Raw genomic sequence first — 13,016 nt, forward strand, 5'->3', positions numbered from 1 at the left:
AATAACAACAATAATAATAATAAAAGTAGTTGTAGTAATAGTATTAGTAATTGTGATAGTAACAACAACAATAGTAGTAATAATAGTATCAGTAATAGTAAAAATAATAATAATAGCATTGATAATGATAATAATGAAACTAATAATAATATTATTAACAGTAATAATAATAATAATAACAACAATAATAATAATTTAAAAGTTATATAAAACCTAAATTAATTCGCTTCTTATTACCCAACTTATATACTTATCATACGACTTGAGTTTACTTAATCTTTATATATTACATACCTTCAATGTTTTTTTTCCATGATATCAATGTTTTTTTCATTTTGTTTATTTACTATTGTTATCAAATTTTTTTTATAGTTTAATTAAAATAAAATTAACTTGTTACGCACAGGATTTTAATTTAAGTTATTATTTTTATTTTTAAAAAAACTCACTTGTAGAATCTAGAGATTATTTTTTCCACAAGGAAAAAATACGAACCAGTGAGTGTTTATATGTAGAGCGTGTTTGGTAATGTGGTTGCGGGTGCTTTTCAAATAACTTTTCGTGTCAAAATACATGCCAATGATTTTTTTTATTTTTTAAAAAATTATTTTTGACATCAGCATATCAAAACGATCCAAAATATACAAATCATATTAAATTTTAATAAAAAAAAATTAAATTTTTTAAAAACACAATCGCAACTACTTTCCATTTTAGCCTGTAGTCAATTACTATAAAATAGACTACAATAGCTATCTCCAGACCTGACAAGGAAGCTGAGTGGGCCGATGGGTTGGTACCAGCCCATATAGTTTTACTGGGCTGGGCTTTATCATTAAATATCTTGGTGTACGGGCTGGATTTTTTTTTTAATTCCCAAATTTTCGGTACTTTTTATACACAGTATTCTAGTTTTATTTTCTACAAAAAAAAAAAAAAACAACTACTGCTTGTTTAGATTTTTTTTGTTAAGCATTTTAAGTCTGGCAATTGAAGAAAATGTTTATAAATTAATCAGATATTTCTCCCTGAAATAATCGGTTTCTCAAATAATGTCAGTTTTTTTCATGTTTTCAAAACAATAAGTTCAAGATCAATAATAATTAATATATGTCTTTCATGATATTATATAAAATTATCATGTAAATGCTTCTAGTTTAAATTATAAAATTTAAGTTACTAAAAATGTGTAATTTATTTATTTTAATTTAAGAGCTTTAATTTTTTTCAAAATAGGTTTAGAAAACCTAAATTAGGATATTAAAACTATACTGTCAATTATTGATAGGAAGATACTTGTGTATCACAAAATATCAAGAAATTAGAAGGGGAAAAAAGCATTATTTTTTTAAGATAGTTTTTTTTATCAAAATATTTATAGATAAATTATAGCATAGTCTAAATACCTTAAAGTTCAAGTTGGACTGCTCACAATTTAATAATTAACAATTAAGAAAAAATAAAATAAAAATATTATTTTACTGTTTATTGTTGTTCATGACACAACTGTACAGTGGATGTGAATGAGAAGCTGTTGTTCATAAACAGTTCACTTTAGGTTTATTTTACCTAACTAATGCTATTGTGATATTAACTCTTTTTTAAAAGTATTTTTTATATAAAAATAATATAAAAATATTAATTTTAACATTAATGCATTAAACACTAAAAAAATTAAATTAAAATTAAAAAATTAAATTTTTTTAAAAATACTTTTGAATAAAAGGGTTAACGTTGGAGTGTAGTTGTGATTGTTTTTTAAAATATTTTTTATATTGAAATGCATCAAAATGATATTTTTTTATTTTTAAAAAATTATTTTAAGATAAATTCATCAAAACAATTTAAAACATATAAAAAATTAATTTTTAATATAATCATCCGATTAAGCTATCCTTTTTTACCTTCTTGTTCTCCCTCTTTATTGTTTGGTTTATGATTGGTTATGGTTTTTTGGTCAATTGACAGGCCATCTTGACGGTGCATTTAATGGACTGCCTCAGACACGTGGATTACGCAGAGGTTTTCTTTGATTTTTTTTTTCCCATTATTTCAGTCCTTTGAATTTGCAAACATTCCTACTTGGTTCCTTTTCTTATAATGGTTTTTAGAAATAAATTATGAATTCATAAGGAAGCATGGGATGCTGGCATGACACCATACAAATGCAATGCAAGGTATCAGTTTTTTCGGACGTCGGGTATATTAATAAAACCCACTTATTTTATTAATTTCAAAATATGTTTATTTTAGTTGTTATATTTGATTAAAATAAAAATTAATGTTAGAGTTCTTTCAAATAATTAGTCTATCAGATTTCATTATATATATTTTTTATTATATATATCTTTTGTTGATGTCTTGTTAAATAAAACTAGTAAGGGTGTGGTTGCGGTTGCTTTTTAAAGTGTTTTTTACTCAAAAATATATTAAAATAATATTTTTTTTATTTTTTAAAATTTATTTTTGATATTAACGCATTAAAACAATCTAATAATACTAAAAAATTATTAATTTTAAATAAAAAAATCAAAACTTTTAAGAACATGGGTTGGATCGTTTTCCGAATGGTCCCTGAGACTTTCTATCCAAATCATGTTGAACTTCTAATTCTACCATTATTCTAGCTCAATTTCAAAATATTATTTTATAACCGAGGCTTTGATCATATGACTCATTCCATAAATATTATGTTATTTACGGGATAGGCTTGGTAGTGTTTAGTATTATAATAATAGTTTTTTTAAAAGTATTTTTTATTTAAAAATATATTATTATTTAAAAAAATTATTTTTAATATCAACACACTAGATTTATTAAAAAAAATTAATTTTTAAAAAAAATTCCGCAAACACATAACCAAAGAAATAAAAGGGAAAGGGCTCCTAGCCAGGAAAATATTCACATATTTTAGGATGAACCATGCTGGAAATAAACCAGGTTCGGAACAAAATTGTGTGTATTAATTAATTTCTTGAGTAAGTCCAGGTCTTGATCTTCAAAAGAAAAGAGAGAGAATAAGAAGAAGAAAAAAACGTAAGGGGGTCGAGTTGCTTAAGTAAAACTATAACTAGATTGATCAATTTAGCTAGAACTAGATTATTCGCCACAGTTTTCCCTGGCAATTCATGTTCTTCGCCAAGAGTGCACTCATGACTGCCAAACCCAACACTGATTTATTCATATGATTAATTATGTTAATGCATGAGGGAGAATCAAACATCTCTCATACTATCTCAGTGAACATTATAGTAACACAATTTACAGAAACCTGCTTATAAATACCAAAGCTCTCTTTCTTTTTTTAATTTTTTGGAGATTTTTTAGGGGATAGACTTCTACAAGCATCTCCACCAATGCACCATACTCGACTTCGACTTGGTGTTGCAATTACCGAGCTTGTCCTGGCTTCGCTACAAGAGAGTTCCTGATCAGAAATATGACTAGCATTGGATTTTCGATGCTTCACATCCACCTTATTCATCTGATTCGATGAGTGAGTGTCGGAGATGTAGGACATGGCTGGAGTCTTAACATATCCTGATGAATTCATTCCTGGAAAGCAACATGTAGCCGCAGGAGAACTGGGATTGGTCAATGAATCTTCTTGCATAATGTCTGCTATCCTAGACAGTATGCTGAATGCCAAGTTACCAAGAACCCGTGAATATGCTTCCAAGATTGCATGTCCCACGTCCTGCAGAATTAGCAACCACAATCATACACATTATTTTTAGGAAACAGTGAACTTTCTAATCGAAGGTCTAAACTGGAGCTCACCTTGCCAAATTGGATTTTTGTAGAATCAAGAAATGTTTGAGGAAGATTTGGATATCTGCTCTTTAGCTGCTGTAGAAGGGATTCTGTTCTGTCCAACAGTGACTCCATCTTTTCAAACTCTGACACCGGGTCCTTTACAAAGGACCATGGTGTTCGAACAGGAGATTTACCACCGACTTGTGCAGTCATTCTATCTTTCCATGCAAAAACGGCAGCTTCCAGCTTGTTGATGGCTTCAAGAGCACTGTGTTCTGATTGCAAATTAAGAGAATCGAGCATTTCCTCAGCTTTGTTTGATTCTGCAGTCAACAACTTGTACAGTTCCTCACCAAGGTTTGCCTTTCCAGACTGTAAGAAGGACAACTGAAGTTATAGCAAACAAGGATGGCATCATTCAAAAGCTTTTATTTCTCTCATTTGCCATTATATTGTCAAATTCATCCGTCACAGTGCAAAACCAGAACCATGCCTGAACAAACTATTTGTCAAAGGTTGACAGTTGACCAGCTCAAAACAGATGTCCCAAATTGCTATATTTTTTTCACTTCTACTTCAGGTTTCTAAGCCATTCATGGCATGGTTTAAAAACCAAAACTAATTAAAAAATAAATGCCTTGATCGGTTACATGACAGGCAATCCAAGATTTAGTGACAATGGCAGGTTCTCTTCAGCTAAAATGACCTGCAATTAAACTTGGATAGGAGCTATTTTTAATTTCCACCAACTATAGGTTTCTACAAGCTTAAGTATCACTAATGACGACATAGAGACCAATCTCACCTTTGGTAGTGCATCCTTAATAATGGTTGGCACAGGCATTTCAAGCAAAATAGTTTCGTTGATGGATTTGGCAGCCTTGAATACTTGATAGACCACCTTACTCTGATTGAGCAGTTTCGTTCTTCCCGAGTCAGAAAGCCCATTTGTCGGTACTTGCGGGAGTGGGAGCCACCATCTCTTGCTCTCCTTTGCGCTCTTGGTTCTGCCTTCTGCCCGGCTGCCTACTTCTGAGTACCAAAACTCAGTATTCACCATTGAATCCAGCGTGTCCTATTCACATTTGAAAATTCAATGCACTTGGCAAGAGCAATCTCTCTGCAAATGAATCTCAATTTTAAGAATGAAGAGATGGCCTACAATAAGCATAGAGTCCAACTTTTGAAGTGCTGGAAGATTCACATGGATATCTGCACGGGCTTTTGGTGTCATTATCTGTTTCAATATCAAGAGATTAATTATATATCTCACCAAATAATACAAAACATAGTATTTTATTCCTCATATTTCAACAAAAACAAAGAGTACCTCTAGCGCTCGACCATTGGCACAGTTTTGCTTAGCAGGAACTAACTCAACCATGTAGTTTGTAGGGGACAACAACCAGTCCATTTCTCTTCGCCACTTGGTCTTTCTTTCTTCAGGCAATGGCTGCAATTTCCACAGCTCCCCGAAAACAGTGGCTACAACACATTTTAAGCATTTTAAGAGTTGATTACTGATAAAAACAAATAATACAGAGAATACGATCCGAGATTATATTAACAAAAATCAAAATCTGATAAAGTTTAACCGAATATTATTCACGACACAATATAAGATTTAAATCAGACTCGGAAGTGAATGCTTGTACAATGAATGAAATCAGTATGGATTGAAATTTTGACACGTCTTATTTTACCACTTCTCCATATGTATCTCCCCAACGAATGAAAATCAGTATGAATTAGTCCATTACAGTTTTAACACAGAGTAAGATGGCATGCTCAAACATTAAATGGCCTATACAAAAAAAAAAAAAAAAAAAGATTGTGAAATAAAATCATAAAGTGAAAGGGTTACAGAAAGCAAGCAAACCAAAATAGGCAACGCTTGAACAAATGGAGATATATTTTACCTGCAAGATTTGTTATAGCATTGGATAATGCCAACGCAGGGCTGAGGCCATTACGCCCTCCTGTGATATCTTCACCCAATAACAGCTTTGCAAATTTCTCCTTCATTGTCTCCACATCTGAATATTGAAGGGAGTAACATGGTTTCTCTTTAGCATAAAAGTGACGAGGGCCTCCAGCGACCTCCCAATCATCCAAACCATGCTCATCCCTCTTCGTTCTCAACCATTTAGATGAAAATGACCCAAAAGCATCTTTGCTGGAAGAACAGCTTGAACAACCATCATCGTCGAAAGATTCGCTTATACAACCCTCTCCTCTGCTTGTCCCGCTTTCATTTTCGTAAGACTGGTTGTTTATAATGCAACTCTCAAGGCCATTATACGTCATTATCCCTGAAATGCAATTTACTATGTAGTTATCCACTAAAATGCATGGATCAATAAGAAAAACATAGAACTGAAGCGAAGTGCACTAAAGATCGGCACTTTTGGAACACGGGTTGTACAAGCTTCTTGGATTTGGACATGCTATTATGCATTCGACAGCTGATGATTCAAACAAGATGATAAACTCTTGTTGAGATACGAGTTCTTTGGTACGAAAGGATAAAATTATAGTATAATTTCTCTTGAATCTCATCTAAAAAAAATATTTGAGTTGAATTAGTTATTTGATATGATATTAGTATAAAATAGTATAAGTTTGTATGTGTTTTAAACTTAAATGATTTTCATTTAAAAATTTTAAAAAAATACATTAGAAAATAGAATGAATTATATCTTAAAATTTTATCTGAAAATTTAAACTATTAAATTAAAATAACTATGTGATATAATAGTAGTACTTACCATATAGAAATTTCTTTTCCTTAAAAAAAAAAAACACGAATAAATGTCTCGTCATGGAATTTTCTTTACGTTCAAATATGTAATCAACATATATAATGCCCAAGATTTTTAGCTTAATTAAATTCCACTTACAAGATTGATCTTAAGATCCCAAATCTCAATCATTTCTTCAACACATAGTAGAATCCAAATATACCAGGCTTTAACCAAAGTCAAGTCTCCTATCAGAAGTCACATGAAATCCCGATACTGCTACAAGCTAGTTCTGCCAAGCTATTCCATTTTTTTTCTTGTCATAACTCAAAGGGCTTAACTATTCACTACATTGCATGGCTGTAAGCTGGACTGGCTACCAAACAAGGGGCTATACTAAAAATCAAGCGGCGTGCTAAAAAACATACATTAGATCTCTCTCTCTCTCTCTCTCTCAATCTCTAAAGATCTAGTAGCTATAAACCTTGAGATCTAGGCATATGAGTGGGGCAGGTAAATTGCCAAATTTGTCTCTATTGTTGACAATATAGGTTTCAGCACATGCAGATACAATTGCTTTTATTATTGGCTACAGTCCCTAATTTTGAATCTTTCCTTAGCTACAAGTCAAAGGTTCAGCTTCCACCAGCCTCATATATCAGAACTTATTTGTCGGTATGTAATAAGAGATGCATCAGCTACGTGGCTTGATCGATGATGTTGACCATTTCATCCATGAACCACGGGAGAATTATACTGTTAATGCCTACGCATTATAAAGACTGCTTTTTTGTCCATCAATAACAATTGCCATCGTAAATATGTTAGCATATGGATGGTGCGTTAGGAAAAGAAGACGACAAGAAGCATGTGCCTACAGCGCATGCCGTTCTGAGAAAAGAAAAGAAGGTACAAATGTATTGAACTTTTGGCTGGTCTCGTAGGGTGACAATTTTTAGCTTAGACAGGATGAACGAGTTTCTAAGAAAGATAACTACACTTAAATTGGAATTATGAATGTGATTTCTCAAATTAGGGCTTTTCAAATTTTACTGACAACAAAGATGCGTGATCACAAAGCAGAAGCTTCCTATGTTATCATTATCTGGGCGGGCCACCATAAAAGGAAATTTCACAGAAAATCATTTGAGCGAGACCCAATGGACCACTAGATTCAAACAACTTTTCTTTCCACGAACAAATCAAGAACAAGAGGACAGGCTCTTGATAGCGATCTGTCACTAGAGACCAAAAATGGTGGAATGCTGGATGGTATGGGTTCACAGGAGCACTGTGCACCATAAGACAGGTAAATATACATGCATTCAAGCATATAAATACCCAGAAACCAATAAGAAGGAGAAAAAGAAGGTTTCCCATGTGGATGAATGTCCAAGTAGAAATTAAACCATTTTTTACCATTCAAAAACAACAGTGACAGGACCAATAGACAATGACATTGGTGCCCCCCACTAAGTTACTTCATTGTCTCGTTCAGTGGGGATGGCAGATCTAATCACATAAGGGACTCTATGTATCAAACTATCAATCAAAGACATAATAATAATAATAATTTGAGTAAAATATTTATTTCTAAGTACTATTAGTGTTACCAACAAAAAAAATACTACTGTAAGAACATAAAAAATCTTACTCTCTTGTTCATCAAAGTCGAGGCTAATCTCTGTGTCCCTAGCGCAGCAAGCGAGCCATCTTCTCATCATCATTTCTCGCTGTAAGCCTTCTTGTTCCCCTTTATCGATCCCTTTGGATAGGAAACAACTTTTCTATTGTCAGGGTCAGGGATGGACCTTTTAAAGGAGCTCAAGATGATCAAGGACACAATCCAAAAAGCTTCAAACAAGGCCCTCTTCCTGAAACAATAAACATCAAATACGTTTCTGTAACATATTCAGAGACATTTGTACTCAAGAGAAGTGATAAATGTTGCTGGGATTAGTGACACCATGGCAGATGGAAATTGCTCTTTCGACATTGTAATCTCTAAAACAGTTTTGAATTAAGAGAGAGAGAGAGAGAGAGAGAGAGAGAGAAAGCCAAGATGCCCTTTTCCTTCTTCTTTGTTTCATTTCACACAAAAAAACCGAAGCTTCTTAGCATCATTTTTATGTTTAGACTGTTAGCTAGAAAGTAGAATGGAAGGTAAGGGAAAAAACAAAGGAAAAAAGAATGAAGGAAAGAGAGAGAAATAAAAAGCTGCAACCTTTAAGTGAATTTTGGTTACAATAGAGGTTGAAGAGTAAAGCAGTGATGATTATGTATGCTTTTTTGGATTGGATGATTATGTATGCTCTTTTGGATTGGCAGTCAAAAAGTTGAAGAAGAACAAAAGACAACTGCCATGAACGTATGACTCAAGCTAGATTCACTGCACTGTTACCAGTGATCTTAAAACAGTAAGTGAGCAGAAAGTCTATGGGTATCGAAAAGGAAAGACCCAAATCCAAATCAAAGTTCCGTTCAAATCTTCAAATTGCAATCTGGGAAACACTCTGCTTGCTTTTTGAACACCTTCTATGTATGAAACCAACCCCGTACAAGAGCAAAAAAGGTGTCCTTCAAAATCCCAAAATATGAACCAAACAATGCCTTGGATGAAACAAGAAGAGAAGAAGAAATCACATGATCCAGAAAGAGAAAGATGAGAGGATAAAAACCCTTCTTAAAAATCATTGTAATACTGACAAAAACTGATGTGGCTTTAAAAAAGACAATTACAACGAAGGAAAAGTAAATGGTTGGTAGAGAAACGTACCTTTGTCGAGGTGAATAATTCAAGAGCAACGTTCATGTGGAAGAGTAGCAGCAGTTCTTCAAAGCTTCTTCTGAATTTGGAGAAGAGACACAGAACATGGCGCGTGTATGGGAGGCTTCTTGCTTGAAATTATGAGTAGAATAACAGTAACGAGAGTAACTACACTTAGATCATGAACCCACCAAGGATATCTCACATTTATTAAATGTGAAGAAGGCACATGCTACTAGTATTTATATGACTATTGACTTCACCACCAGAGCTGGACTCCCTTGTAGAGAGAGGAGAGCAAATCGTCAATGGAGACCGAATCATTATAACAAGAGAGATAGATAGAAAGACGGGTTGTTTTTCTCTCTCTTTTATCTGGAGAATCCTTTCTTTTCACCGGTGACCAGACGCGTCCTTAATTGATAATCGCTTACTACTACCGTACTACGTCCCGTTTCACAATAACATGTCTTATTTACTAACACCATAGTTAATTGAAGGGGAAATTACCCTAACTCTTTTAATATTTAATGGTGATGATATTTTGCTTTAATTTTTTAAAAATTACACTTTAAAATAAAATTTTAATTTTAATAAAAGATAAAAATACTCTTACATATAATATAACTATTAAAGACCAAAACACACGACAGATGACATTTATTTCGTGTCTTGAAATCTTCTCTTCTCTTCTAGGAATGAGCAAAACTCAAAGCACAACAAACCCTAGCTCTAAATAATTGCTTGTACATGTTGAAATCCATGTCTAGTGCCTTTTTTTAATATCCCAACAAAACCCCTATCAAGTCCCTAAAAATAATATTTTTTATACTCAGCTGATTGAACAATTTAATTTAAAAATAATTAAATTCAAATACGTTTAAAAATTTATTTATTTTAAAAAAATACCATTCCAAACTTTTTCCAAACATGCGGCTAAGCATGACCAGCTAATATACTAATAAAACATTTTATTTTTTTTTCTTCTACAATTGAAGCCCTCTGAGTAGAATGCGGTTATGTTGCTAATCCATCTTTGCTATCAAGCGAGGAATTTTTTTTTTTTGGTAAACCAGGGTGTTCGGGTCAGTTTACGCGCACCACAACTAATTCTCTGGCCTACTAAACACGCTGCAAGTCCAGTAGACATGTAAGACACAACGAGAATAACAGGCGTGCACGTTAGGGCTCGAACCCAGATGACAGAGGCATGAAAACCTTGTCTCTGTCGCTGGGCTACAAGCAAGGAATTTTTAATTCATACTCTAGTGTTGCAATCTTGAATTCTGGACCGATAATATTTATCTTCCTGCAATCATTTTTGTGGACCGATAATACAAATCCTGCCTGCGGTCCATCCCATGATCATGAACCAATAGTAAATTTAGATTTCAAATTTCTACATGCGATGGCGAAGGCTACTGCACAACCTCCCCCCACCGGGGTTTCAGGGCCAAGAAAAGAGGCGGGAGCTAGGGATGCGCCTCTTGTCGTCTCCTGGGCCGCTCGGTGCCCATCATTATATGCAGCACTCTTTAGCCCCCTCCCCCTTCTATCACGAGCGTCTGTGCTACCACCGCCCTCACCTGCGGGGATAAATCATTCTTTACGATTCTAAATTCTGTTTTTTTTTTTCTCTCACCTCTTGAATACAATTAAAAATTAGAAAAAATTACAGAACATTCTGTAACTTATTTATTTTTTTAAAAATTACGGTTTACATCTATCTTCATGAATAACCAAAGTTTATTATTCACAGAAAAAAAAACCTAATCAGTCAAAATCTTTTTTTTTCCTGTAAGAATACAATCCCTAAACTCCAAATTTATTTCAAAACCCGTTTCTTCCCTGCAAAAGTTCAATTTAATCTATTTATTCTCTCTGTTGCCCCGTGATCAAGAGAAATCAATTACTTCTAAAATTCAAGATATTAAAAAATAAATTAATATATTGGATAATTAGTTAAATTTTTAATTCAAGCAATTTGATTTATTTTTCATGGTTAATGCATCTTATATATATGAAAATCTCATGAAGGTGGTAACTAGTAGTAAGTTATGTTTGGTAAGTCTGCTAATATCAAGTGATGTTAGGTAAATCACGTAATTGATAGCTGAAACATATTAAAGATTTTTTATGAACACAGGGATTTTCTGATGATAAAGTCGGTAAATTTATAAATTGAGAAAATATAATGATATTTTAAAAAGATAGACTTTGAAAATATGTATGCTAAAAATGTTTAAGAATAAAAAAATTATAAACCTTTAACTTTAAGAATTTATGTTATATTTATAGTTCATAAATCTTGTCCTTTTGTGTATAGGATGAGTTAAAATGTAATTTCACCCTTGTGATATTTTGAGTTATATTCTACTTAAAATAATACATACTGGATCAGTATAAAATATTGAAGGACCCGTGTGAAGTCCCGGAAAAATCCTTAACGAGTGTTAATCTCGGGCCCAATAAAGATAAAAAATAGATTCAGGTGCGTTGCCTGAACCTAAGCATATTGAGCTTGAGTGCGATCCTAGATCCCATCATGATAGATTATATAAAAATATTTTAAAAAACAAATATTAGCATACTCTCTTACACATATATCATTGTTCGCTACATTATCCCTTGCGTTATTTTTCTCTACGAAATGTAAGTATCCATTCCAATTAACAGAGATTAGTCCTTCCGGAGCATAGATTCCCCGGCTGAAAAAATTACCCATGTATGAAGCATTTCTTGCAATTACGTGACAAATGTATAACGAACAATATCCAAGCAACCCATGACCTATACGAGTTAAGTAACTAAAGTAGATTTGGTTTACAATATAATTATCAATAATGGAGGGTCACACAGGAGGATCCACTTCATGCTCGTTTAGTCAATTAAAATCCTAACAAATTTTTGAGAGACAAAAAAAAAAGGAAAGAAGAAAAGGAAGTTTCTTATTTCAAATTTGATTTCAGGCACTTTAAATAGCATCCATTGTTGCCAAAGTTCTAAGTTGACTTATAAAATCATATGATTTACGAGTCAATATATATTTAATGTCTAAAATCAGATTAAAAACTTAAAAACTAATAAAATCAGATTTGACTTGTGCAAAATCGGTAAAATCAATATACTAGATTTGATTTTGCAAGTTTATTAAATTTGTGATATAAATCAAGTTAGATATGAATTTGACCTTAAAATTTTTGCTAGTCAGTTTTGCGGGATCAGACATATCTCTCAAACCATACATCGAATCAAGCTAAATTTGTACATGGAGATACTATAAACATGAAGTTATATTGTGGTAAATTTTTAGGTCAAATGAAGTTCAAGTGCGTATTATTTCTTAGGGTCAAAATTGCTAGATAAATCTTGTCAAATCTGTCAAACTAAATCTTCGTATACTATTTGGGACATATATGGAGTTACAAGGGGAATTTTCTTATATTTCAAGTTAGGCTGGAAACTAGACATCTCTAAGATTTCTAACCATATATGATAAGCCCAGTAATTCATTCAAAAAAAAAGAAACAACATGTTTGATATTAGAATTAAAATTTGTTAAAAATATATGAAAAGTGAGACATATTTTAGCTAGGTCAGTTTCCTTTACAGAATTGGAAGGTATAATCAGGCATGAGCAAACTGCTAATGGAAGTGACTGGTACAACATGCTAAATATCAAATATTTTTTAGAAATGTTTGAAGAGGTGTACCATGCTAAATATCAACTAGATAGGAGAAATGTTGGAAGA

General features: G+C 32.6%; 1 protein-coding gene across 3 annotated transcripts; it reads right to left on the reverse strand.

Moving 5' to 3' along the window:
- Nucleotides 1–3,153: 3,153 nt before the first annotated feature.
- Nucleotides 3,154–9,697, reverse strand: LOC133701756 (rop guanine nucleotide exchange factor 14-like). Of its 3 annotated transcripts, none has more exons than XM_062125827.1 (8): nucleotides 9,274–9,697; nucleotides 8,152–8,371; nucleotides 5,676–6,068; nucleotides 5,087–5,241; nucleotides 4,919–4,993; nucleotides 4,562–4,831; nucleotides 3,781–4,128; nucleotides 3,154–3,697 (listed from the first exon to the last, which is right to left on the reverse strand). In XM_062125827.1, exons 2-8 carry the CDS (start codon nucleotides 8,222–8,224, stop codon nucleotides 3,305–3,307), a joined length of 1,707 nt encoding a protein of 568 aa, XP_061981811.1. In that variant the 5' UTR covers nucleotides 8,225–8,371; nucleotides 9,274–9,697; the 3' UTR covers nucleotides 3,154–3,304. The 3 variants fall into 3 exon arrangements, with proteins under 3 accessions (XP_061981811.1, XP_061981813.1, XP_061981812.1); XM_062125829.1 differs by lacking the exon at nucleotides 9,274–9,697 and adding an exon at nucleotides 8,722–9,152; XM_062125828.1 differs by lacking the exon at nucleotides 9,274–9,697 and having other exon boundaries at nucleotides 8,152–8,666.
- Between the last annotated feature and the right edge of the window lie 3,319 nt (nucleotides 9,698–13,016).

Source organism: Populus nigra, chromosome 8, assembly GCF_951802175.1.
Source record: "Populus nigra chromosome 8, ddPopNigr1.1, whole genome shotgun sequence".
In the NCBI taxonomy this organism is placed as follows: Eukaryota; Viridiplantae; Streptophyta; class Magnoliopsida; order Malpighiales; family Salicaceae; genus Populus; species Populus nigra.

Excerpts from the sequence above, each read along its gene's own strand:
- LOC133701756 (XM_062125827.1), bottom strand. The coding sequence starts at position 8,224 with ATGATGATGAGAAGATGGCTCGCTTGCTGCGCTAGGGACACAGAGATT. Across the intron at positions 6,069-8,151 it reads CGACTTTGATGAACAAGAGA|GGATAATGACGTATAATGGC; the intron begins GTAAGATTTTTT and ends ATTGCATTTCAG. Across the intron at positions 4,129-4,561 it reads TTAAGGATGCACTACCAAAG|TCTGGAAAGGCAAACCTTGG; the intron begins GTGAGATTGGTC and ends TCCTTCTTACAG.